Source organism: Phyllosticta capitalensis (genome assembly GCF_038381095.1).
Source record: "Phyllosticta capitalensis strain CBS 128856 chromosome Unknown BKA78scaffold_14, whole genome shotgun sequence".
NCBI classification, from domain to species: Eukaryota; Fungi; Ascomycota; class Dothideomycetes; order Botryosphaeriales; family Phyllostictaceae; genus Phyllosticta; species Phyllosticta capitalensis.
The window spans coordinates 374,018-398,094 of record NW_027117452.1 but is presented as its reverse complement, the minus strand read 5'-3'; the positions used below and the strand labels follow the sequence as shown (position 1 = coordinate 398,094).

General features: G+C 53.7%; 7 protein-coding genes across 7 annotated transcripts; 2 read left to right on the top strand and 5 right to left on the bottom strand.

Annotated features, from left to right (window-relative positions):
- Nucleotides 1-172: 172 nt before the first annotated feature.
- Nucleotides 173-1,396, top strand: BKA78DRAFT_357918 (aliphatic nitrilase; the record flags this gene model as incomplete). Its single annotated transcript, XM_066892321.1, has 3 exons — nucleotides 173-447; nucleotides 523-861; nucleotides 925-1,396. The coding sequence occupies 3 exons, from the start codon at nucleotides 173-175 to the stop codon at nucleotides 1,394-1,396; spliced, it is 1,086 nt and encodes a 361-aa protein (XP_066738289.1).
- Nucleotides 1,397-1,476: 80 nt separating this feature from the next.
- On the bottom strand, nucleotides 1,477-3,505 carry BKA78DRAFT_259871 (uncharacterized protein; the record flags this gene model as incomplete). Its single annotated transcript, XM_066885408.1, has 2 exons — nucleotides 1,477-2,332; nucleotides 2,409-3,505. Coding segments are annotated over 2 exons (1,953 nt in total), but the record flags the coding sequence as incomplete, so codon positions are not given.
- A 1,031-nt stretch (nucleotides 3,506-4,536) lies between these two features.
- On the bottom strand, nucleotides 4,537-5,873 carry BKA78DRAFT_230571 (uncharacterized protein; the record flags this gene model as incomplete). The annotated part of the gene is made up of 2 exons (XM_066883766.1): nucleotides 4,537-5,684; nucleotides 5,723-5,873. Coding segments are annotated over 2 exons (1,299 nt in total), but the record flags the coding sequence as incomplete, so codon positions are not given.
- A 795-nt stretch (nucleotides 5,874-6,668) lies between these two features.
- BKA78DRAFT_334314 (P-loop containing nucleoside triphosphate hydrolase protein) lies at nucleotides 6,669-14,063 on the top strand (the record flags this gene model as incomplete). Its single annotated transcript, XM_066890187.1, has 7 exons — nucleotides 6,669-7,105; nucleotides 7,208-8,169; nucleotides 8,219-9,646; nucleotides 9,693-10,029; nucleotides 10,081-10,940; nucleotides 11,040-12,698; nucleotides 12,751-14,063. The coding sequence occupies 7 exons, from the start codon at nucleotides 6,669-6,671 to the stop codon at nucleotides 14,061-14,063; spliced, it is 6,996 nt and encodes a 2,331-aa protein (XP_066738286.1).
- Nucleotides 14,064-14,238: 175 nt separating this feature from the next.
- BKA78DRAFT_300767 (uncharacterized protein) lies at nucleotides 14,239-15,033 on the bottom strand (the record flags this gene model as incomplete). The annotated part of the gene is made up of 1 exon (XM_066887279.1): nucleotides 14,239-15,033. One exon carries the CDS (start codon nucleotides 15,031-15,033, stop codon nucleotides 14,239-14,241), a length of 795 nt encoding a protein of 264 aa, XP_066738285.1.
- A 2,460-nt stretch (nucleotides 15,034-17,493) lies between these two features.
- BKA78DRAFT_357914 (uncharacterized protein) lies at nucleotides 17,494-17,743 on the bottom strand (the record flags this gene model as incomplete). The annotated part of the gene is made up of 2 exons (XM_066892320.1): nucleotides 17,494-17,513; nucleotides 17,566-17,743. The coding sequence occupies 2 exons, from the start codon at nucleotides 17,741-17,743 to the stop codon at nucleotides 17,494-17,496; spliced, it is 198 nt and encodes a 65-aa protein (XP_066738284.1).
- Nucleotides 17,744-22,174: 4,431 nt separating this feature from the next.
- On the bottom strand, nucleotides 22,175-23,256 carry BKA78DRAFT_357913 (uncharacterized protein; the record flags this gene model as incomplete). The annotated part of the gene is made up of 3 exons (XM_066892319.1): nucleotides 22,175-22,390; nucleotides 22,487-23,022; nucleotides 23,076-23,256. The coding sequence occupies 3 exons, from the start codon at nucleotides 23,254-23,256 to the stop codon at nucleotides 22,175-22,177; spliced, it is 933 nt and encodes a 310-aa protein (XP_066738283.1).
- Nucleotides 23,257-24,077: the final 821 nt, after the last annotated feature.

Below are 24,077 nucleotides of genomic sequence, written 5' to 3'. Positions count from 1 at the left end.
CAGTGACAACGATGAAGCGAAGCAGCGGTATTACGTACCGACATCCCACGCCCGACAAATTTTTGAAAAAGTCATGATAGCATTGTCCGCATACAAAAAGCCATCATGATCTGTTACCCAGCATATTTTCTGCCACAGGCATTCAAAGCACGCCTCTGCAAGCTTCGACGACATGTTCTCCTCGCATCGTTTACTGCTGGGCCTTGCAGCCCTTCGCGGCGTCCTATGCATTCCCACTTTCAGCAACAGCACCGTCGACCGTTCCAATCTGACCGCGGCTCTCGTCCGCACGCCGCCGCCGAATTGGCCGCTCCCGATCACCAACTATGACTACACGGGCATCAAGTTCAACATCAGCGAGGCGGTCGACGCTGGAATCGGCCTGATAAACAGCGCGAAAAGCCAAGGGGCGGATCTGGTCGTCTTTCCTGAGCTCTGGTTTCCTGGGTAGGTTCCAAGGCAACAAATCCTCTCTTTACAAGCTTGATAGGTGGAGGCGTCTGACCCAGATTTGGATTTTAGGTTCCCCAAGGGCTCCGACAGCCACCAGTATAACTTCACGCGCGACTACCTCCCCTCTTACATTGAGCATGCCATCGTCATTGGCGACGCGCAGTGGAACCGTCTCATTGCAGCTGTCAAAGAGGCTGCCATCCACGTCAACCTGAACTTTGCCGAGGTCGATGGCGACTTCATGTACATGTCCCAGGCCCTTGTCGACCCTCAAGGCCAAGTGTTGCACCACCGCCGCAAGCTTCGCCCGTCTGGCGCAGAGAGATACTTCTTCAGCGATGGAACAACGGATGGTCTGAAGGTCGTGCAGACAGACTACGGCCGATGGGGCATGCTGGAGTGCGGAGAGTGAGTGACTGGAATTCTTTGCGGTTTGGGACGACGCTGTTAACCAAGCGTGTTTGAATGCAGGCACCTGTACCCTAGCATGACGTTCAACATGTGGGTCCAACGCGAGCACGTCCACCTCGCGCCGTTTCCCTACCTTGCCGGCGTTGGTGACAACAGTTCTCTCTGGTGGGAAAACGAGTGGATCAATACCGGAACCATCGGCGTATACTCAGTCTTGAGTGGCGCATACTCCCTGAGTGCGGCTGTCGGTGCCGCCTTTGTCACCGATCCATATGGCAACCGGGTCGCGCACACGCCCGCCAGTGCCAGCTTCGACAAGTACCCGATCTTGTACTACAGCTTTGACACGAGCGGTTTCAACAACTCGGCCACGTATGATGTTGATGGGCAGGCATCATGGGGCACGCTGAGCCAGATTGTGGACAGTTTCCCGGCCTACGTGCCCAAGGTTGAGGGAGAGTTTGTCAAGCATGAGAGGCATTCGATTGAGTGGCTGAAGACCGGACAGCTCGTCATTCCGGAGGGCTCGTGAAGAAAGAAGAAGAGCTCTGGATTGGCGTTGTGCCAAGAAACTGTACATATCTTGTCCCTTTCCGGCAAACAAATAGGTGTTTAGGTCAATGGAAATCCCACAGAAGGATCATCCAGCCAGCCTAGGTCGGGTAAGCTTGAAAGGCTTTCAAAAGTCTCCAGAAGCTCGGGCGCTGAAGTTGCGCCTGGTATGTGTGTCTCAAAGGGGAAATATTCTTGTGTCCCGGAAGCGTAATCCGCGGTGTTCCAGGATGCAGGACCGGCTATGAGGGCATCTGGCTCCAGGGATTCTCGGAAATGAGTGGCCGTCTGCCTTCCATCCGTCTTCTGCTGATGTCTGAATGGCTCAGACATGCCCGCAAACTCCAAAGGTAGGGCCCCAAGCACTCCCCATTTTTGAGCCAGGACACGGATGACTTTGATGGCTTTATCAACGCGCACCGGCCATGGCACTCGGAGCTCTTTCAGGAGTGCGACACTGGTACGGAGCCAAAAAGCGCTTTGCCGGCGCAGCCCAATTCCATTGGAGGTGGCATTCATGAGATGCACCAAAGCCGCGCTCAGAAGGTGATGCAGCAAGATGGGGTGTGCTGCCGCGTAGGAGTACTTGTCGCGATACACCCGACAGAGTCGCACTGTTTCGATTGCAGAGCTCGTGATGGAACGTAGGACGAGAAGAATGCTTTCAGTCTGCGGTGCTGTGTGTTCGCCTGTTTTCTCGCTTTCGACAGCGCTGAAGACTCTGAGGAAGTTTGAGATGGTGACGAGGACGGCCATGTGGTACTGGAGATGGAATAGAAGAACCGGCTTTGGGGCTTCAGGGCTCATGTGCAGGCGGGGCGGACAGGATCGGAAGAAAGCGTTCAGTTGCTCGAGCGTCGATACGAGCAGGCGGACTTGCTGTGGCAAAGGGAGACTTTCAAAAGATGAGGCAAAACTAGAAAAAAATCAGCAAAGACGCAGGGGAAATATATAAGGACCGTGCAGTGGGAAGTGGACCGGGGAGAACTCACATCTGATCCATGGCTGCGTCATGCGAATACCAAAGCTTGCACTGCCACGCAAACGAGAGCTCAGCCAAATCTGCCATCTCCGGATCAAAAGTGCTGTCAAACTGTGGAACGTTAACCCTGCGCCACGGCAGAGCGCAGTTGCGCCCAAGGATAGTGATTGCAGACTTGTCCACGAAGTAAAACATCCAAAACGTGCGGACCTCAGGGGAGGTTGGCTGAAGAGACCTCGCAGCGCATTCGTCTACGGCCAGAACGTGGAGTCTGAGATGGACGCAAAGGCCCCCGGCTATCGAGATGAACATCCAGCCGAGATGATCTTTGCCGATGGACAGGGAGCGGAAGGATAATATACACATGCCTTGGATGACGGAAAGCGTGGCCTTAGTGCGGCAGCAGTCGAAAATCAATGATTCGGCGTACTTTGCAAACTCCTCGCCGATCCTGGCAATCTTTGAGTCTTGACTAGCCAAGAACGCGGCGCCGGCTGCAACCATTGCAGTGTGAAGGAATACCTTGTCGATTTCCTGGTGGGGGTAATTTTCAAGAAAGCTGGGTGATTGATAGCGTGTGAACTGATGCTCTTGATTGATGTTTTGGAGAAACGACGTCCCAAGCTTTGACAGGAGTTTGTGATCCCGACAGTATCGTGTGATTGCTGGGGGAGGTGGAGGACAAAGAGCATTCGTGCCTCCATCTTCGTCGATGATGAAAGAGGTGGTAGTGCCGGACTCATGCATGATAGTTGCCCCATCGCCGAGGTTCATGCGCCACATCATGATGCTGACTTCTTCCATTGCGACTTGGGATCTCTGGTGGTCCAAAGACGATGCGTCGTCGCCGGATGTCGTCTCGCGGGGGTCTTCCGGCTGATCGTCAGGGACCCGGTGCAGATCCATGGCACCTTGCGGTCCGTTGCTGACTTCATCATTCGTCGTCGAGGCAGGGATTAATGACGCAGGAGTCTCCGCGCAAGGAAGACCACCGTACTGCTCCTCGTATGTTTTGACAACTGAAAGAAGAGCTTGCACCTGTTGCTCAAGTCCTTTGACATAGTCTTCGTCCCAGTACTTCCGTCTGCTTCGAGATTCAGCTGCTGCATACCCAAGAACCCAGTTCCTCTGTTGAGGGTGGCTGACATGACAGCGTACTCACTTCTTCGGAAGCCTTTCGGCTGGATACACACAGGGCTTGCCCAGCCTCGAGCACAAAGAGCAGTGGGGCTTTTCACCGTCGCACTGAACAATCATGGTCAGCCTCGGAGTCTGAAAACGAAGTCCGCAACCCGCATTGTACGACCAACCTTTCTCTTTCCAGATTTGCATTGGGTGCAGGCAAAAGCTGCCGTCTTCGCCTTTGGTGCGCTCATTGTTCTTCCCGCTCAACTTCCCTGGACAAAAGGTCACTTCTTCACCATACAACTTGAGGCCTGCCGTCTTCCGTTCCGCATCGATAAGGGCATGTCACTGCCGAAGATGCCGATGATAAGATGCCGAGATGCCGATACCCACGACTCGTTCTTTGTTCAGCGGGCTGTTGGTCGCGTCTGCTGCAAGAGATGGGAAAGAAATTTCCAAAAACTTCGAAAAGGTCACGATAATTACCAGACGCTGCTTCGCCTCGAGCCTTACCATCTTTGACGAACACAGTCCAGCTGGGCAAGTCGTTTTGCACTGACTCGATCCCGATGGCCCAGGATCTCTTCACGGGCATCAGAAAGACTATCTTCACTGTTCCACCCGCCTCATGAAGGGACCAGACATGCGACTGTAGAGCCTTTCGTATCCAGGTAGAGGCGAAGAAGAGAGGGGTGCCGGCAGCTCGGCTGGAAGGCGCCACCGCGGAACAGCGAGGATATCGTAGGGCAGACCAGAAATGGATGCAGAAAAGTACGGCGTGGGCGGCGAAAGGACTTCAATAGCAGAGAAAAGAGGCGAGATGCGAAAACCGACGGACTGCAAATTGTTTTGGTACTTGGAGTTGAGCGCCCGGCTGGTGGCAATGTGAGCGGCAGGTGCTGACTAAGCTACGATGACTAGTCCACAACAGGCGTGCAACAACAAAGGAAAGCCCCATCCACACGGAATTCTCATCCTCTTCTCATCTCATCCCTGACAGCCCATCTCAAGCCTCAATGTCGGCAACGGCCACAGTAGCCGCACGACTCCGAGCACACAGTGTAGTCAAGATCCTCCCCATCCGAGTCTGACACATGGACCCCACCTACAGGACTGTGCTGCGGGGAGAAGTACCACTCATCGCTGATCTCGCCATCCTCAGATGGCTCGCTTGGGGTAATTCGTGACTTCTCTACAGTCTTGCCCTCCGTCCACCACTGTTTGAGCTCATCAGGAAGCACTGCCGAAACTCCACTGGCCTGCTCTCGCACTTCCAACACGTCCAGCTCTTTTCGGCGAATCTCCAGCTTCCTGTCTGGTCGAGCCTTTGCAAGGATTGAGATCTTGCGCAGAAGCGCAGCCAGTTGGGCCAACTCTTGTTCATGCTGCTTCTCAAAGGATTCGATGTCGTTGCGAACGTCTTGGATGCGAATTTCTCTAAAGACACCCCACTCGTGGAAGGCCAGGACGAAGTTGCGCGATTGAGAAATCCAAAGCCGCTGGATCTCTTCGCCCAGGACGCCTTGATTCATCTTCTTTGCCGACCGCGTCTTCAAGTCGAACACAGCACCTTGCGCTATTTTCCGTCCGCCTGTCATTACATTCAAGTCCGTGCTGGTATCGAGGTTGAGGCAAGGGTACTCCTCGGCTACTTCGTCTCCATGCTGGTCAAGCTCCTTCAAGTACCCATCGCTCTCGTATCGGACCACGCAGTTGAGCCCGGAAAAGTCATACTGGACGATGCGCTGGTGTGATTCGGAATCTTTTGTCTGGCCTTCCCATGTCGTGTACGCCTCTGGAAAGGTGTGGCCGTAGCCATACACACCCTGGAGTGTTTCCGTGGGAGAATTCTCATGCCGAACGAAGAAGACGGTGTCGCCAACGACTTCAACGAGGAATCTGAACGGCCGGTCGAACTTTCGAACGAAGCGAAGCAGATTGCCCATGGTGCTGCCGCAGGCAAATATGTCGATCTTGTCTGCCGCGAACTCCGGATTCATTGCGAACACCGCTCGCACTGAAGGCTCAGTCGGATGTTTGGGGTAGCGGGCCGAGTTGAGGTCTCGAAAGTACTGGCCCGCATCCTCCGAAAGCTGCTTCGGTTCAGCAAGAGGCGTCCAGGCCGGCGGCGCTCCTTCGTTGGTCAGCTTCACACTTTGAGCTAGAAGTGATGCTTGCCTGGTATCATAATCGCCGGACTCTCGCCTTCCTTTTTGACCCAGTTGTACGACGCAATGTACTCGCAATTGGTGATGGTGGGCGGGACCTGCTCGTCATGCTTGGAGTCCAAATCGCGTTCAAGAATGGTGCTCAGAATGGAGCCGACCGGTGGGGACGGTGGACGCGGCTGCTCCTGCGGCCTCTCCTTCCAGGGAGGAAACGAGCCTCCTCGACCTCTGCAGCGACCACGAAAATTTCCGCGGCCTCGCCAGTTGCCGCGCTGCGATTGATAGTCAGACATTTTGGGGAGCTGTCGCGATGTTCCGGTGACGGCAACGGCTGGCTGTGCGAAGATCATATACGCCCCTGCAGAACATGTGTTTGGCGCCGTTTGGGGCGGGAAGCAACAAGGTTTGTCTAGGTTGACAGTGCGCCCAAGCTCAAATCTGTTTCCTTGGGTCAAACCACAACGAATTCGTGGACACGGAGACTCTCTCTATTGCAGGGATGCAAGGGCTAGAGAAGAAACTCAGATCAAGCTCCGCCAACCGATAAGGAAGAGCAAAAATGGACGGGGATCAGTTCAGTATTTTTGTCTTCCCGCGATGCATTACTCAACATCGGCTTTCGAGAAGCTTGGACGACAACGCCGTCAGTAACTGCAGCTGTGTGGAATTGCGAGAAAGAGAAGAAGCTTTCCACAAGCAACGTTCAGCAACTGCGACAGTAAAAGAAAACTACGTCGAAACACTTGGAAAATTTGTTATGGTACACAGAATTTACTTGGCTGCATTGGAAGAAGCTAGACGGGGGAATGCATAAAGTGGGGAGACTCCAGGTCAATCACTTCGAAGCTTCGTTATCCCCCTCCCCCGCAGGAACCAGGAGCTTGCAGTTGGGGAGTCATCGCGTACGCATGTCTGCTAATTAAAACCCCTCGCTTTCCGCTCCCCTCCCAAGAACCACATGGGAATCAAGATTCGTCATGGCCTCAATTTCTGACACTCACACCTCGAGGGTATCGCGCCTTAATGCCCTCTTTGACTCTATCATCAATGGTACACGTGCTATCTCGTCGGCCCGCGAGGGCCAGCTTTTCATTGAAGCAATTTGTCAAAAAACCGATCGCAAGGACTGCATCGAACGTGTGGCAGCCAGCCAGTCCGCCATGGACGCATTTAGTGCTGCAGTTCGATTTGACACGTCAATCGGCTTCATCAACGGCAATTTTTCGCGCCTCGTTGCATATCTGCAGGAGGCTGAGTTGAATCAGCTCTGTGGGGGTGAGATTCTTCGCCGCCTTCTGGTGGCGATCGTCGATCCTCCAATCCTCTGGAATGCCTTTGTTGGATTCCAAAAGGCCAAGGAGTTGTCTGGCGAAGCAGAGCGCGCTTTCGCGTGGCTTTTACTGGAACTCTTGTCGTGAACCTCCTCGCCTGTCAACATTTTCCCGATCGCCGAAGATGTTTTATCTCGTGGAGGCCTGACCGAGAGCTCGTCCCATGATGCGCGAGTGCTGGCCAGTCGACTTACACAGGTCGTCAATGCAAGGCGCAGCGACATTGCTATTCCCGAATGGACTGGTGCAGGACCAGGCGGAAGGCACGACAACGACTTTGCCGACTTCCGCAGCATCGCCATATACCCCACGAATGGGGAGCTCGAGAGCAAAGAAAAACCCTACTATCGACGGGCGGATTCTATTGAAGATGCTCCCCTTGAACGACGTGTCGCCATGCATCTCGACAACCAGTATCGACTGGGTCGCGAAGACATGCTTGCAGAGCTGCGGGATGATCTCAAGGCTTTGCAGGGGAGCCAAGGCCGACGCCGCAACATTCGTCTCTCCGGTATTCGACTGGCAGGCATGTACATGGGAACACCGACGAGGAGGACTCCGTTCGGCCTCCTGGTGACTTGCGACGCTGGATTGGAAAGGCTTACTGAATTGAAGAGCGCGGACCGCAAAGACTTTCTTGACCGCGAGAAAAGATTCTTGAAGCACAACAGCTTTGGATGTCTTATGGAAAACAACCGGGTCATTGCATTTGCCACGGTTGAAAGAGCAGAGGACAAGCTTCTCAAGGATCCTCCTCAAGTTACGCTTCGCATCAGGGATCCGCGAGCATTGGAGGCCGTTCTTCTGAGGCTCAAAGACCAAAAGAGCGAAATCGATTTCTTCGTCGTGGATACAGCCATGTTCGCATACGAGCCCATTCTGGAGTGCCTCAAGCGCATGGTGGAGATCCCACTCGCTCGAGAGATTTTAGGCCACGGGGGAGACGAGACAGGCGAAGACGAGTGCCAGGGAGCAGTCCTGTCTCCAATTTGCCCCACAAGCATAGCCGATTCCATCGAGCAGTCAAAGGGGCAGGACTTGCACGAAATCCTGGACCTGCCAAAGCAGGTAGATTTAGATCCGTCGCAATTGGAGTCATTGCTGTCTGGTCTGAGACAGACTGTCAGTCTCATTCAGGGACCACCAGGTAAGGCCTTCTCTTACTACAACGGACCGCATTGCTGACTCGAATTAAGGAACGGGAAAGTCATTCATTGGCGCCCTGATTGCGAAGGCTTTCCAAAAGCACACGAGCTGTAGGATCCTTGTAATCTGCTTCACCAATCACGCGCTGGATCAGTACCTTGAGGATTTGATGGACATAGGGATTTCCGACGACATGATGGTCCGCCTTGGGTCAAAAGCAAGCTCGAGGACAGAACACTTGAATCTGAACGTGCTCAGCAGTGGAGCAAGGCGAAGCCAAGCAGCATGGGCAATGGTCAACAAGCTCAGGAATGAGGTTGGGGACTCCGAGGAATTGCTTAAGAAGGTGATGGCGTCGTACAAAAACTCTGACACCTCATTGGAGGGGCTATTTGGCTTCCTCGAATTCGAGGACTCCCTGTTTTACGAGGCTTTTCAAGTGCCGTCAGAAGATGAAGGGTTCGTCACTGTGGACGAGAAGGGACAGGAGGTGAGCAAAAACTACCTGTTCGATCGCTGGCGCCGGAACCTGGATGCGGGAATATTCAAAGACCGGAAATCGCAAGCGGAGGTCTGGGGCCTTGACCAAAAAGATCGTGAATCCAAGATGGATGAATGGCGAAATCAGCTGGTTGCGGAAGCTATCACAACAATTGTCCAAACAGTGAAGTCCTACGACACCTCGCAGTCCCGGCTCAAGAAGGCCATTGACGAACAGAAGGCTGAGCTCCTCCGGTCAAAAAGAATTGTTGCATGTACAACAACAGGAGCCGCGATGCATGCTGAGCTGCTCCAAAATGCTTCGCCGGAACTTGTACTCGTTGAAGAAGCTGGAGAAATTCTCGAGTCTCATGTTCTGACTGCGCTAACTCCTGCAACGAAGCAATTGGTCCTGATTGGCGATCACAAGCAGCTTCGCCCCAAAGTCAACAACTTCGCCCTGACCGTTGAGAAGGGAGATGGGTACGATCTCAACCGGTCTCTGTTTGAGCGACTCATTCTCGGTGGGTTGCCCCACACCACTCTGGCCAGCCAGCACAGAATGCATCCCGAGATTTCCCAGCTGGTCCGCCACTTGACGTATCCAAAGTTGCGCGATGCACCGAAGACCCAAAACCGACCGCCGCTCCGCGGCTTGCAGGACCGTGTCATCTTTTTCAACCACGATCATTTGGAGAACTCGGAAGAGCGGACGGCAGACCGTCGCGATGAAGGCTCAAGCGTGAGCCGGAAAAATGATTATGAAGCCGACATGGTGTTGCAGATCGTACGGTATCTAGGCCAGCAAGGGTACGGCACCGGCGAGCAGGTGGTCTTGACACCTTACCTGGGACAACTTGCGCTGCTGAGGAAGAAGCTGAGCCAGGAGCGAGACCCCGTGTTGAATGACCTTGATAGCTTCGATCTTGTCAGAGCTGGCTTGCTTCCACCAGAGAGCGCAGCTCACGACAAGAAGAAGATTAAGCTGTCCACTGTTGGTAGGTCGCCCGTCCTGTCTCGGGTCACAAGCTAATCATGTTGCAGACAATTACCAAGGAGAGGAATGTGACATTGTCATCGTCTCTCTGACTCGCGCGAATAGCAAAGGTGACATTGGTTTCATGAAGTCGCCAGAGCGGCTTAACGTCCTGCTGTCCCGCGCACGAGACGGCTTGATCCTGATTGGAAATTATGAGACCTTCCTTAACAGCAAGAAAGGCAAGGAAACGTGGGGCCCCTTCCTCGACCTCATGAGCAAGAAGGGGCATATCTACAACGGGTTCCCTGTGAAATGTGAACAGCATCCAGACATGAAGATGGTCTTGAAGCAGAAGTCAGACTTTGCAGAGCACTGTCCAGATGGTGGGTGTGCAGAGCCTTGGTAAGCGCCGCAATTATTGGTCCACTCAACCTACGACTAATTCTCTACCAGTGGGACGATGCTACAATGCGGCGTCCATGAGTGCCCCCAACGTTGTCACCAGCTCTCAGACCACACGAAGATGGAGTGCAACAAAATGATGTCCGACATTTGTGTGAGAAAGCACAAGCTGACTTGGCGCTGTCACAACGGCCGGCCCGCATCGTGCAAGCAGTGCGATTTTGAGATTCAGGAGAAGGAAAGAAAGGTCCAACGCGACCTGGAACTTGACCTGAAACGCCAGCAGCGACAGAGAGACTATGCACGGCGGTTGGCCAACCTTCAAGACGAGATTGTGCATGAGCAACGGCTGCAACGAGACCAAAAGGAGGAGTTCGAGCGCCAAAAAGTACTCCGGCAGCTAGACCGAGATCTGAAAGGGCTAAAGAAGAATGGAGGGCAACGAAGCACCAAGCTGGAGAGCGCAGATCCGACTGCAGCCCCAGGCCAGAGACCCGCTTCGCCGCCTGCTGTACCCAATCTTCCTACCGACTCGGCTGCTAATCCACCATCAGCCGACAATCAAATATCAGGGCCATCTCCTCAGCCGGACTCTCCGCCTAGTCATCCAGCTGCCGGACCACAGTCCGATAGTGTCAAAAGAAGAGACAGCCAACAGGACTCAGACCAAGGCCTTGGAAAGGGAGAGTGGAAATTGACTCCCTCAGCTGCCAAAGCAGACTGGGACCATCTGAAGCAGTTTGAAGGAGCATCCAACGAAGCACTCGACGAGCTGATGGACATGATCGGCCTTGAAAACTTGAAGGAAGAGTTTCTTGCTATCAAAACAAAGATAGACACGGCTGTCCGACAAGGGGTGGAGATGAACAAAGAGCGATTTGGCACTGCTCTTTTGGGGAACCCGGGAACCGGTAAGTACGCACCACGCTTGGTTGCAAAGTCGACGCACGCACGACTACGACTTGGCCCCTCCAAATGTCATGGAAATGCAACACTGACATACACGGCAGGGAAAACAACAGTCGCCCGTATTTATGCCAAGTTCCTTTGCTCTGTTGGTGCCTTACCAGGCAATTTCTTCGTCGAGTCAAGCGGATCAGATCTCGCCAACGACGGTGTGCCTGGCTGCAAGAAGAAGATTGAAGAAATTTTGAACAATGGCGGTGGCGCCATGTTCATCGACGAAGCCTACCAGCTCGCCTCTGGAAATAACGCCGGCGGAAAGAATGTCCTTGACTTCCTGCTCGCTGAGGTCGAAAATCTGCGCGGAAAGGTCGTCTTCATTCTCGCGGGCTACAATAAGCAAATGGAAGGCTTCTTTGCGCATAACCCTGGCATCCCGAGCAGATTTCCAAAGCAGCTACAGTTCCAAGACTACAAAGACGAGGAGCTGTTGGAAATCTTGAACTACGGCGTAGAGAAGAGATGGAATGGAAGAATGCGAGTCGAGCTTGGCATCAGAGGGCTTTACGGTCGAATCGTGGCTCGTCGAGTGGGAAGAGGCCGTGACCGAGAAGGGTTCGGCAATGCGCGCCAGGTCGAGAATACTCTTGCCCAGATTTCTGACCGGCAGGCGAAGAGACTGCGCCGTGAGCGAAAGGCAGGCAACACGCCAGACGATTTGCTTCTGACCAAGGAAGACATGCTAGGGCCGGAGCCAGCTGACGTGCTGAAAGACAATGCTGCTTGGAAAAAGATACAACAGCTCATTGGCCTGGGCTCTGTCAAGGACTCGGTCAAGTCCCTTTTCGACAGCATTCAGTACAACTATACCCGCGAGCTGGATGAAGAGCCCCTGGTGGAGTTCAGTCTCAACAAGGTCTTCTTGGGAAACCCCGGCACAGGCAAGACGACGGTCGCCAAGCTTTATGGTCAGGTCCTCGCGGACATTGGATTTCTCTCCAGCGGCGAGGTCGTTGTGAAGACGCCTGCAGACTTTGTTGGCAGCGTACTTGGAGGCTCCGAGGCGCAAACAAAAGGGATCCTCGCTGCAACTGTTGGCAAGGTCCTGGTGATTGATGAGGCGTATGGCCTGTTCGGCGGGACCAGCGGCGCAGGCGGTTCAAGTGACACGTACAAGACAGCTGTCATTGACACCATCGTCGCAGAAGTTCAGAGCGTCCCAGGCGACGATCGATGCGTCCTACTTTTGGGTTACAGGGAACAGATGGAGGAGATGTTCCAAAACGTCAACCCAGGGCTCACACGGAGATTCCCCATCGACTCCGCTTTCAATTTTGACGACTTTGACGACGACGAGCTTGCATCAATCTTCGACCTGAAACTCAAATTACAAAGCTTCAAGGTTACCGATCAGGCAAGGAAAGTGGCCCTGGGCATGTTGTCACGCGCTCGCAATCGCCCCCACTTTGGCAACGCTGGGGAGATCGACATCATTCTCAACGACGCCAAGATGCGACATCAGAAGCGTATATCAAAAGGCAAAGGCATGATCACTGCAACATTCGAGGCGGAAGACTTTGACCCGGACTTTGACAGGGGTGAAAGAGCAAATACAAATGTCGAAATACTCTTCAAAGACACCGTCGGCTGTGGTAAAATCATCGCACAGCTCCAAGGCTACCAGAGGACTGCTTCAAACATGCGCGAGCTAGACATGGATCCGAGAGAACAGATTCCTTTTGCGTTTCTCTTCCGAGGGCCTCCAGGTAGGTGGGCATTCGAGACGCTCAATGACAAGGACACTTACAATTCTTTCAGGCACTGGAAAGACTACAACCGCTCGCCGTATGGGAAAGGTCTACTACGACATGGGCTTCCTCTCTGCAGCCGATGTCAAGGAAGTGTCTGCCACCGAACTCATTGGCCAGTACATAGGCCACACCGGACCCAAGGTGCAAAAGTTGTTCGAAAACTCACTAGGCAAGGTTCTCTTCATCGACGAGGCATACCGACTGGGGGAGGGACACTTTGCGAAAGAGGCGATCGATGAGATGGTCGATTGCTTGACTAAGCCGCAGTTTGCACAGAAGCTTGTCGTCATCCTTGCGGGCTACACTGAGGACATCAACCGCTTGATGGCTGTGAATCCAGGGCTCACGTCGCGGTTTCCGGAGACCATCACATTCGAGTCTATAACGCCGGAGGAGTCGCTTGACCTGCTCACGTCATGGCTGAAGAAGAAAAAGGTCTTGGAGCTTTCTGTGATTGATCCGCCAAGCGACGCATTCCGTTCCAAGCTGCTGGAACTCTTTGCGACTCTGCGTAGTCTGCCCAATTGGGCCAGTGCCAGGGATATACAGACTATCGGCAAGGCTGTCTTCGGCAAGATTTTGAAGTCTGGGAAGCCGACGAAGGATGCACGACGAGTAAGCGAGAGCGACATCGTCGTCGAGATGGAGAGAATGGTGCGTGAAAGAGCCCAGAGAGGGATGCAGGCGCGGCCCGCCCCAGCGTCGCTCGATCAACTTCCAACGATCAGCCTCGACCCGCCGACTGAGCGTCCACCGGCTATCAGCTCTGCCCCTCCGCCTGCTGTCGCCAATGAAGCTGTCGAAAGTCAGCCGGAACAGCCGAGAGCCGAGCAGGAGCAGGCAGAGACTGAAGTGGACAACATGCAGAAGGACGCTGGTGTGAGCGATGCGGTGTGGCATCAGCTGCAAGAGGATGCGCGCAATGCCGAAGCCGCAGAGCAGGAGTATCAGTCGACTGTGGACCGAGAGAGGGCTCTCGAGGAACAGCAGCGAGAGGAAGAAAAGAAGGCGAAAGAGAGCGAAGCCCCCAGTGACAAAGACAGCGACGATGACGACGATGACTCCAAGAAAGAACGGGAAAGAAAGCGACTGCAGAAGATTCAAGAAGAGCGCCTACTCAAGGCCGAGATGGAAAAAGTGCGTATCAAGAAAATCGAGATGGAGAGAGAACGCAGAAAGGAGGCAAAAGCGCGGCAAGCTTTGCGCCAGATGGGCGTGTGTCCTGTTGGATTTAAGTGGATCAAGCAGGCTGGAGGCTACAGGTGTGCTGGAGGTTCGCATTTTGTGTCGGAGGCGCAAATCTTGGCTCATTGCAGCTGATGGCTAGAAACAGACCATGCTGAAGGATGGCAGCTCGGTGGGCAAGAAGGCACCTGATTAGAATCATGGGGCATTCGTTCCGCCACATGTTGCCTGCCCCAGTCACATTACTCAAAGCACCACAAAGAGGTATCAATGACACCACTCTCAATTCTTTTCTATCTATTCAAATACTCTAGTTGTCAACAAAAATGTGATAGGTCTGCCCTGGGATGTCGAGCTCATTAATTGCGCGCACAGTAGCCGCCTGCACATCAGGCCCCCATCGCCTCATGTAAAAGTTGCCATCGTGGACAACACGACGGACTTCCGCATAGGCCATGCCTAAGAATCGAATTTGGAGCGATCTCAAGGACCACGCCGAGTAGAACGGATTCCCCGCGTGCGGTTCGTGCTGTAAGGCGTGAAAGTGTATGTGGTTGAACAACATGTCGCCAACTTCGGACACATGAACCCCATCGTCATCACCAGGGATACCTGTAACGTCCCCCCGCCGCATATAAATCCCGCCAATGGCTTCCCAGATGTCGCCAAAAGCTGGCAGGCTGAAGACTGAGTAGGCGATGTCGACCATGCGGAAAGCCGCGGTAAAGTAAAATATGGCTCTGCGCATGGCGGTCGTAACATCGTCATCAAGGTGGTTGAAGGAGTTGGCGAGGGCAACGTAATTGGCCAAGAAGTTGTTCTGGGCCATCAATTGGATCATAAACACATTGGGATCGGCTGGAGGATCTGGATTATTGTCGTGGACGATATAAAGGCCATCGTCAGATTGGTCGTCAGATGGCTCGTCGGATTCGCCGTCGAATTGGCCGTCGAATTCGTCGTCGGATTGGTTGTCGGATTGGACGCTGCCCGAGTTCGGTGATGCGCGGGCGTTTCTCTCGCTACCAGACCAGATCGCGCTGTCGTTGTTGCTTTGATCGCTGTTTCTGTGCTCATCAGAGCTATCTTCGTAGTTGTAGTCCATTTTGAGATTTTGAAGGTGCAGAAAAGGGCTGAAAAGAGAGTCGATTACCAGAATCGATTGAAACAAATATTGAATGGAGAATGAGTGTCGATGCTCTCCTTGGTACGTTGCCTTGTTCGAAATATATACACCTGGCAAAATGTGATAACGAATGGAGCTCAAAGAACATGGCCGTGGCTTGAAACAAAGAAGTCAAAGCTTGGCAGCAAGAATGTGGCTCACATAGGATCTCAGCTAAGACAAAGCAGCCACGTGGAAGCGGACGCAGGGTTGGTGAAAATTTCAGTGCATCAATGTGTATGTGCAGGGAGCATTCGAGCGCCTTCGAATGCTGTACTATAGAGTTCACCAAGTCGTTTGAGTAGAGGTACAAGGAGTAATCGTACGCGTGTCACCACTTTTGCTACCAGACCTCGGAAGCCTGTATGGTGTCAATGAAACGGAGTCCTTTGAGTCCCGAACGTGTTGACAACAATGGAGTGGTTGCGGACAAAGCAAATCAAGCGCCGAGGCAGTCTTTCATTGATGACATGTATCGTTTCTGAAAGCAAATGCCTTGAAGTTGCTGCTATCGACCCTTCACAGAACCCGAATTCAAAAACAAAACAAGCCCCATGCACTATGTCCTGGCGCAATGTCTGTTCTGCTTCAACGTTGATCCATTTCCCGCGGTGCGTTGTCCCAAGTTCGAATACGCTCGCCTTGCGTGCGATTGGTTAGCGCGGCATTCGCAGTAAAGGGTGTGCCTGTGCTCACCTTGTCCTGTCCGCGGCGGAGAATTGTAACAGCACTCAGACCATGGAGCCGGGCTCCACAGGTCTTGTTGAGTTGGAGTTTGGAAGGTAGTGCCTGGATTTCTGGGTCAGTGAAGCAACACAGCGAGTAGCGAAGAATTGACCTACAGCGATGCCTCTGTAGTGTACCGTGGAGGAGTGTCGACACTCAGGCGGTATGGCGGCGGGCCGGGGTCCGTGGGAGGAGCTGATGCAGTCATGCAAATGTGCGTAGCCAGCAAGCTCGAATACTCGGCGATGAGGCAGTTTGGGGCAAAGTGGTGAAGAACGTAGAGCCAGAGAAAATGGACACCCAGATGACGATTATAAGGAATCTTGGCTCCATTCTTGAAGTGAAGCGAGTTCTGGTGGTGGGCAGATGGTCGGTGGTGAGTTAGGTAGGTGGTGAGTCAGGCAGGTGGTGATGTGGTAAGTTGGCGAGGTGCTCAGCTGGCAAGGTGTGATGTGGAGTCGTGCAGTCGAGGGAAGGTAGAGGACGAGGAGCTTCTAAATAGCGCACCTTGGTGATCTCCGGGTAAGCATCACTCCCACTTTGTATATACGTCAAGATTTGGGAAGCAGCGCACCCTCGAGTTTCGAAAGATGCTGGCCTGTCTTGGAAAGACGGTGGCTGTGGCTCACATCTATGTCTATGCTCGTCGGCGGCCATGGAATCAGCCTGGAAGAGAATTCAAACGCCAGGAAGTTTACCCAACAGGCAGTTGCCACAGCAAATGGTTTGGACGAGTGGCCGGCTTGTCTACTCACCTGCAAGCATTATTTGTCGCCGAAAAAGACTGGACTGTGTGCGAGAGTCAGACCCCCGCGCGCTGGGGTAAGGGCAGTGGACAGAGGCTGCAATATAGCGCTCAAGCATGGACGCAAAGACGATGTCTGCAATGTTTTAATCTTCAACGATAAGTCTGTATTCTAGCAGCTGGAGGCCTGCATAGGAAGTGTATGGCGAGCCCGTCCCTTTAACCGCAACCGCAAAGCAATGTTGAATCCTGCATCCAGTGCCAAACATCCTCATCGCGGTCACGAATAATGTCCCATGGCCTGCGGGCAATGCATCTCAAATTGTGTAAGTAGTCGAGTAGCCTTGTTGTTACGAGCGACTGAGCGTAAGCCCGCGCTAGCTAGATTTGTTGAGAGCAACTCCCTCCCCAAGTCCCACAACAACTTCCAGGCGCCCAACCAGGTGCCGATACCACATGACATATTCTCCTGATCTTCAAAGCCACAGTTGATGCTGGCTTTGAACAGTCTTCTGTTGTTGACCTTCCCTGTTCCGCTGAAGTCTTGCCTCATCGTTGCCTTGAAGACAGCCTAGGTAGAACCACAGAAAATCCTGTGCCATGCACGACGCTGGTCCTCGCGGGTGTGCGTCGCTCAGAGTCCTAAGTTGAGGTCAGTAACGTCAACGAAGAAAAGGGCCAAACGAAATTGCTTACCCTGCGTCTCCGCTTTCTGGCGGGAACGCTGGAGCTTGGTCTCCAGATCCCATACAACCAGAGTCGGGTGAACAACCATCCACTTCATCTTCCGCCCATACAGATATCGTATTTTTGCAGTAAAATCCGGGTGCCATCTGCCATCCCCCAACATTGTTGGGACCGGGGAATGCAAGCTCGTCACCGACACGGGGGAGGAACTTGTGGTTGGTTTGCGAAGCGGTGCGCAAGGCTCACTCCTCCGGTGAAACAACTGGTGAAGGTCAGCTTGATTGATTCTCATGAGGGCATGGCAGTAGACTTACATTGTGGACTATCGCTAGATGACGCAATGATGAGAGCAGTTGCCATAGCATGCCCAAGGAATTCCGTCACTTGCCGAACGAGCCCCACTGGGTGGTAGTCGAACGTCTCTAGCATGACCGAGGAGTTGCGGAACTTTTCAACGAGGGCCTCGGGACCTTGGACCGTAGCATACGACATCGCGGGGCTCTTGCCGGAGCCGAAGTCTCTCGGCCAACCGTGAGCGACAAGGCGCTCGTGGAACGACACGATGTCGATTGCTGTGGAGAAGAGCCAGACGAGGTCAGCTTGGTAAATGTGAGTTCGAAAGGTCCAAACTTACACGTCGTCGTCCACGTTGGACGGGCAGTCGGGTTGCGCGAATGAAGTGAGGCAACCCGACCACCCATTGACGGGGGTGTTGGGGTCCCTAGAAGCCCTCTTTGGAGAGTCAGTGGCAGTCAGGAGCGTCGAGAGAGCGAGGCAAGCTTACCTGAAGAGCGGCTTCAGAGGGCTTTGGATGAATCACCATCCTTCCATCACTGTCTAGTGGCTGGGTTGCCGCTGTGGAGCGGCCACTGTTGGCGAATAGTCAGCAAGCAGGGAGATGCAACCTTCGGGGAGATGGAGACTTACAGAAGCCATACACTTTGGTGCTTTTGGTGTCTTGAGGTTTTTTGGCGATTGTTTTGTTGGTTTTGACATTTTTTGGTGATGGTTTTGTGGTGTTTTGACGTTTTTTTGAGCGTTTGATGGTTTTGAAGTTTTTTGGTGGGTTTTTGGTGGTTGTTTGGAGTTGGTTGCGGAGGGTTGGGCGGGCGAAATTGATTCTGAAGTGGTGTGCATCCAGGCAGCGACCACAAGCGAGGCCTCGTCATGTGATATCACTTTCGCAGCAGGCACTCGCGCGGCGAGGGATGAGCTTGGAAGCCTCATCGATGCCTGATCTTTGTCATTGGCATCTATGGAACCAAAGAGAAAGGGCCTTCTGTCTGCTACGCTAAGTCAATCCTCTTCAAAGGCGCTATGCAGCTCCACGGATGCCACAATTCCAGCTCAAAGTGCCTTCGTTGTGACCATCTCTCCATGCGATCCGCGCATTCATGACCCTCGTGCACTCCGCCCTTTGTCATGCCATGCTCCTCGAAGCCGGCATGCCTACGATAGTCACCTCCTTGGTGTCAGTCAGCAGGACATACTACACCAATGAGGCACCGGACACATGTCAAAGCCAAGGCAACCTTTAAGCTCCTGAGTCACAAGCTCTGCCCGTCTACATTTCCTCCTTACAGTCCAGCCACGACCAAGGCTTTGCCGAAAGCTTGCTTCGGGGCCGGTGGAAATGGGCAAACCCCGATACTCAGCAGCACGCAGTTGAGGGGGATCACTTCAATGACTTTCATCCAGACGAGGCCCTGGAAGCGCTCTCTTTGTCGATACCGAGTCGCCTTTGGGTTAGATTTGGTAAACCGATACCGCTCGCCTTCCTCTTGGAATTCTGCCTGATGATCACTTTCATCGCTGAAGTCCCAGTGGTGCCCGGAGAGACGCATGAAGCACACCACTTCCACCCGCATCTGGCAGGCGCTCATTCGCCATCATCCTTTGCCGTCGGACTGTCACTCAAGGATCTTTCCAACCATCCGCTTGAATTCAGTTGCATTGAGCTAATCACCACCAACCCCAGGCACCAGTCCTCAAGCATGCCGCCTTGAAATACCTCCCTATCCTACCAATCTCCAGCGTTACATCAAAAGGGCGTGGCATCCTCTCTCCGTGCAAGACGACGTTCGCAAGGACTGGAAATGAGCTGCTGCGCGCATTTGCTTTCGGGCCAAATTGAACTTGGACGCTCCACCATGGCATCCACTCGCTTTATCTTTCTGAACACGTCGTCCGCGTGCGGCAGGATTCTTCTCAATCGGTGGATAGTGGCATGCTTTTCCAGCACTACAGCGTCTTCGAATGGATTCTCGGGCTTTCCAACAGTTTGAGCCGCAAGCATACCGGACTTAATGGTGACACTGCAAAATGAATCATCGGTGCGCCACTTGTGCCCAGTCTGGCGTGATGCTACGCTTTGAGGCCCGGGTCGTGAAAGCCCGCAGTTGCCAGCAGTACCTCGGTCCTGGATACTGGAGTGGGAGAGGTCACTGGATGTCTGTATCTTGTGCAGGACTTCTTTGCTCACTTTGTCGAAAGGAGAGGTTGCAGCAAAAGGACAGACTTGGAAGCCACAAAACCCCGTGGAGGTATCCCTGAAGGCTGGCGCTGCCGTCTCCGAGGCTCGTCATTTCTAGCGTCGCCTTCGGAGCCATCCAGATTCGGGGCTCCCAAAATTCCGACGACGGCAAAGGCATACGCGCCTGTACTCGTCACGATTCTCGCGTCTCGAATGCTCCTCGTCTTACGCCGAGCTGTTTGTTATCTCCTCCCTGACACTTGTGTTCCTGTCAAATCATCCACATATGTTGGGCATTCTGCTGCCGCACTGTATGCCCTGGACGGGGACTCGACAAAACCTTGCGGCGGGCAGTTTGGCCGACAAACCTTGCACACAGGCAGCTCTTGGTGGACGATGCCTCCAAAAGGTGTGATGTATGGTCTAGGTGTAGCGATACCACAGTCATGATCCGCTGGCAGACGTTGCCGTCGGGAACTTTGCTGGTGTTGTGCCGCTTTGAGGTTGAGCTTTGAAGGAAGTTGGCGGCGATCCGATCCGCGGGCTGGGTAATGGATGGCGACCGGGACTTCAAATATGCCTCGGCACCCACAACGCCGCAGGGAAGAAGGAGGGGCGCGGCTCAAGCAATTTGAGCTTTGTCGACGGGGTAGTCTAGCTGGCGGCTCACCTGCATCAGTAAAGTATTCAACCGCGAGGATATTGGAGGGAGGCGTCTTACGTGTTGCAACATTCCTCGTCTCCAATGGATGAGGACGATTCACTTCTGTTGGAAGCGTCGCACAAGCTCTTCAAGGAAAAGAGTCGGATGTGCGTTGCGGAGCACTTGCGATCCAGCTAGAGTTTGAACTGCAAAGACTCGTCCTCTTGTCGGCATGTGTATCGCAGGTGGGAAGCTCAACGACACTTGCGCGCGTTGCATTCCTTTGTCGTCGGCGGCGCTTCGAACAGCAAGCGGATGCCGCAGAAGTAGGGGCAGATGCAAGCGCTGGTAGTTTGGAATCAAACGGATATGGGAATTGGTGAATGGCTTCTCCATGGGCGGCACTAGTCATGGGGGAGACCTGTCTCTGTAGTTGCAAAATGCTGAATAGACGTGGCAAGCTGCACGAGATGGCCGGCGTCAGGGGCTGGGCCGCTGCTGGCGGTGTGGAGGAAAAGCAGCAACACATCGCGGGTGGCATTGAACCATGTCGCAACCGGCGCGAGTCAAGATGCTGCATCATCTGTCGCTCTAGCGGCACATTGACGGATGCCAGAAGGGGAGAAGGGGTTGTCATGTCCAGGTATAGTACAGAGACAGTCTATTTAAAAGACCGTCGCTACCGTGGCGCTTTCAATGCACTCTTAGTATTTGAAGCTTCGAGATCAGAAATTAATCAACTATGTCCAATACTGATTCCAGTGAGCTTCCAGGACAGATTCAGGCTGCGTCAGTGGGAAACGTAGGTCCAGATATACAGATGGACCGGTGTCCCGCAGGGCAGGCCAATGCCGATTTAGCGGAAACTGCGTGTATTCGAGTCTGAATCGGATTTTTGATTCTTGATGGCGGCAAGTGTCGTGTGTTCAGGCTAGAGCGTCGAGAGGACACCTGTGGCTGGCGTCTCATGCACCCCCACCGAGCGCGGTCGTCCTGGACTTTTCTCGGAGGGAAGTGGATGTATAGTACTTCATGGTCCTACAACGGGTCGGTCTTGTAGACGCCTCGGGGTGGATGCGCCTCGTCCAGATGAGGCAGGGCTCGAAGACTGTGCCTTGCTGGTGCGGCGCAACTCCAACCAGGGATCCAGCGAAGTCATCTGTCATCGCTGCGACGGTACTTATTCAGGCGCGTTCACTCCGGGACAAGCGGTTAGCAGCAGCCACGCGCAACACGAGGTTATCGGAAAAGGATTTGATCACTACGAAACGGTGTTGGAGTACAGCGAAGACATGCTGCAGGTAATGCTAGTCATGTTCATTGGGCTGGTATTTTCCGTCAAGATTCTGAATCACCTGCAATCAAGCATTGCACGCGCTTTGCAAACAAAGAAAAATGTGTTATGTTACTGTGGTCCTAAAGCAAGATATAGTACAGACTGAGTGCATTCGGGGCTCGCTGTGAACAATGTCAGCATTCAGTGTCCACCAGAGAAGGGTTTTGGTGAGGTGAATACCTCTTTTTCACGTTCCTGGAGCGGTAACAGTCTTATCCCAAGCCGTTGTTAGGTATGTACACCAAGTTTGGCCTGCCAGCACTCGCTGCTGCCTGCATGGCTTCCCCCACGTGTGTTCAATTTGTTTCCGCCAAAGCAGACCGGCTGGGATAAGTAGACTTCGATGCATGGATGGCCCTTAACCGTCGTGCCGAGGATGAAATGCGAATGCTTCCTTCTCCAGACGATGAGCAGAGGTGGGAGTTCCTGAGTGTTCCTCGGATCCGATCCGGCCCTCTTGTCTCTGGGACATCACTCGTTGGGAAAGACGCCGTAGATGCTCTTGCGCTTGAAATTGCCGCGGGAGCGCTGTATGATGTCCTGAATCGGAACGTCACCAGCGGGGGTCTCATCGGCTCGAGGGCTGGAGACCTCGGCGTCTCCTTCTACACTCAGCATATCCTCGGAGAAGGGCGGGAACTGTGCCAGGACGGCCGGGTCGCGACAGGGAGGCAAGCAGTTGTTGTGCTGAACAGCGTTGTTGAAGGCACAAGAGGTGGTGGGGACTGGCTCTCAGGGAAGATCAAGTCCGTGGCGACGATCAACGTCGTAGTCACCGAATACTCTCTCGCGTGGGAGATCGAATCCGTTGCGGCGGGCACTGTTGTGATCGATGAAGATTGGAGGCCGTGGTAGATCGAGTCCGCGGCGATGCGCAGCACCAGTGGTAGGAGTCATGGGGTAGGTCAATGAGTCGGCGCGAGAGTTGGAATTGCTGGACTTGCAAGCCGAAACAGTCTGGGACTTCTTGCCGAACAGGGTGGAAACTTGGTGCTTCAAGGTTTTGCGAAGGCTTTTCTTGCTGCCGAAGGATTCGTGCTCAATGGCCTTTTGCTGGCAGACGCGCTTGGCCTTTGCCTCTGCATTTTCTTTGTCGCGCAGAACTTGGATCTCGTGACCCTGCGCAAGATGATTGAGCATCTTGGGGCTGAGGTCGTCTCCCATGGAGTTCTGGAGAGGAGGTCGAGGACTCATGCCACCCTCCCTGCCGTACTGCTCGCCGTTGCCAACAGCAAGCATGCCATTGGAGTTGGCGGCACTGTTCTGGTTCTGGTATGTGTAGCTGTCGCTGAACGTCAAAGTGGCTCCCTTCTTCTCTGCTGCTAGCAGTCAGGTTTTGATCAGATGGTCAAAGGCTGGGGTTTGCGATTACCTTTCTCCACCGTAAGTGCTTCCTTGGGAATAGCACGCATATCGTCGAGGCTAGGGAACGTGGTCATGCCCATTGAGAGCTTCGAGTCTTTGCGCTTGAGCAGATTTCCCTGGGAGCGCGTCTGCAGAGAAGTGTCGCGCGTTGAGTTGCGGTTGGTGTGTGGTTCCGTGGCGGGAGGCATGTCTGCTGGAGCACCAGTCTGGATCGAATTGAGATGAAGATGATGATCCATGTTCGAGGATGGGAGCATCTGGATGTCGCAAAATTGTTGTTGTGTTGTGCGCGGTGCCGTGTGGGAGACTCGCCCAGGTGACTGCCCGAGCAACGGCAGCAGGCGCACAGACGCTTCTTGACGGTGGCAGGGCTAAGGTCAAGATCGGAAGCTGCGCTAGTTGGCGAGGACAGGAAGCTGATGGCTCGCTGCAATACTCGACGACATTGGCAGAGCATGACGGGACTTGCTGAAAATTACCACAGCCGTGCCTACTCTTTCCTGCCTGTGGTCCAAGGCATGCAAATCTGCGAGCGGAGGCGGGTAAGCCGTCCAGAAATCCTCCCAATGGCAGACCCAGTTCAGATGCAAGACAAAAGCATATCATTCCAGAGTGCACTCCGAGTTATCTAGACATCCCATGTTCTCCAACCCATAAGAAAACGGAGACTCTGATTGTTGCTTGGTTTCGCCTTGCCAGTTCTGGACAGCCAATTCGAAGTCTCTCAAGTCCGTCGTTCAACCATACGTTGGCAGTTCCGATCCTTCGCGTCAATATTCTGGAAAACCGCCACAGCTCTACGTCTGTCTGTGCCCCATGCGGGTGGAAACCGGGTCCAACACGCTTTTGCAAATGCGGTGACCCCGGGACCGCTCGGTGATGTCCTGTGGATATGCGCCTGGAGTACGAAGAAAATCGCCTTTCAATTATCTTGCGTAGGCTTCAAAGACATTGAGGGGTCGACCAGCTGCCTCGAGGTAGATAGTGCCAGCAGTGGAAGCAAAGTTCT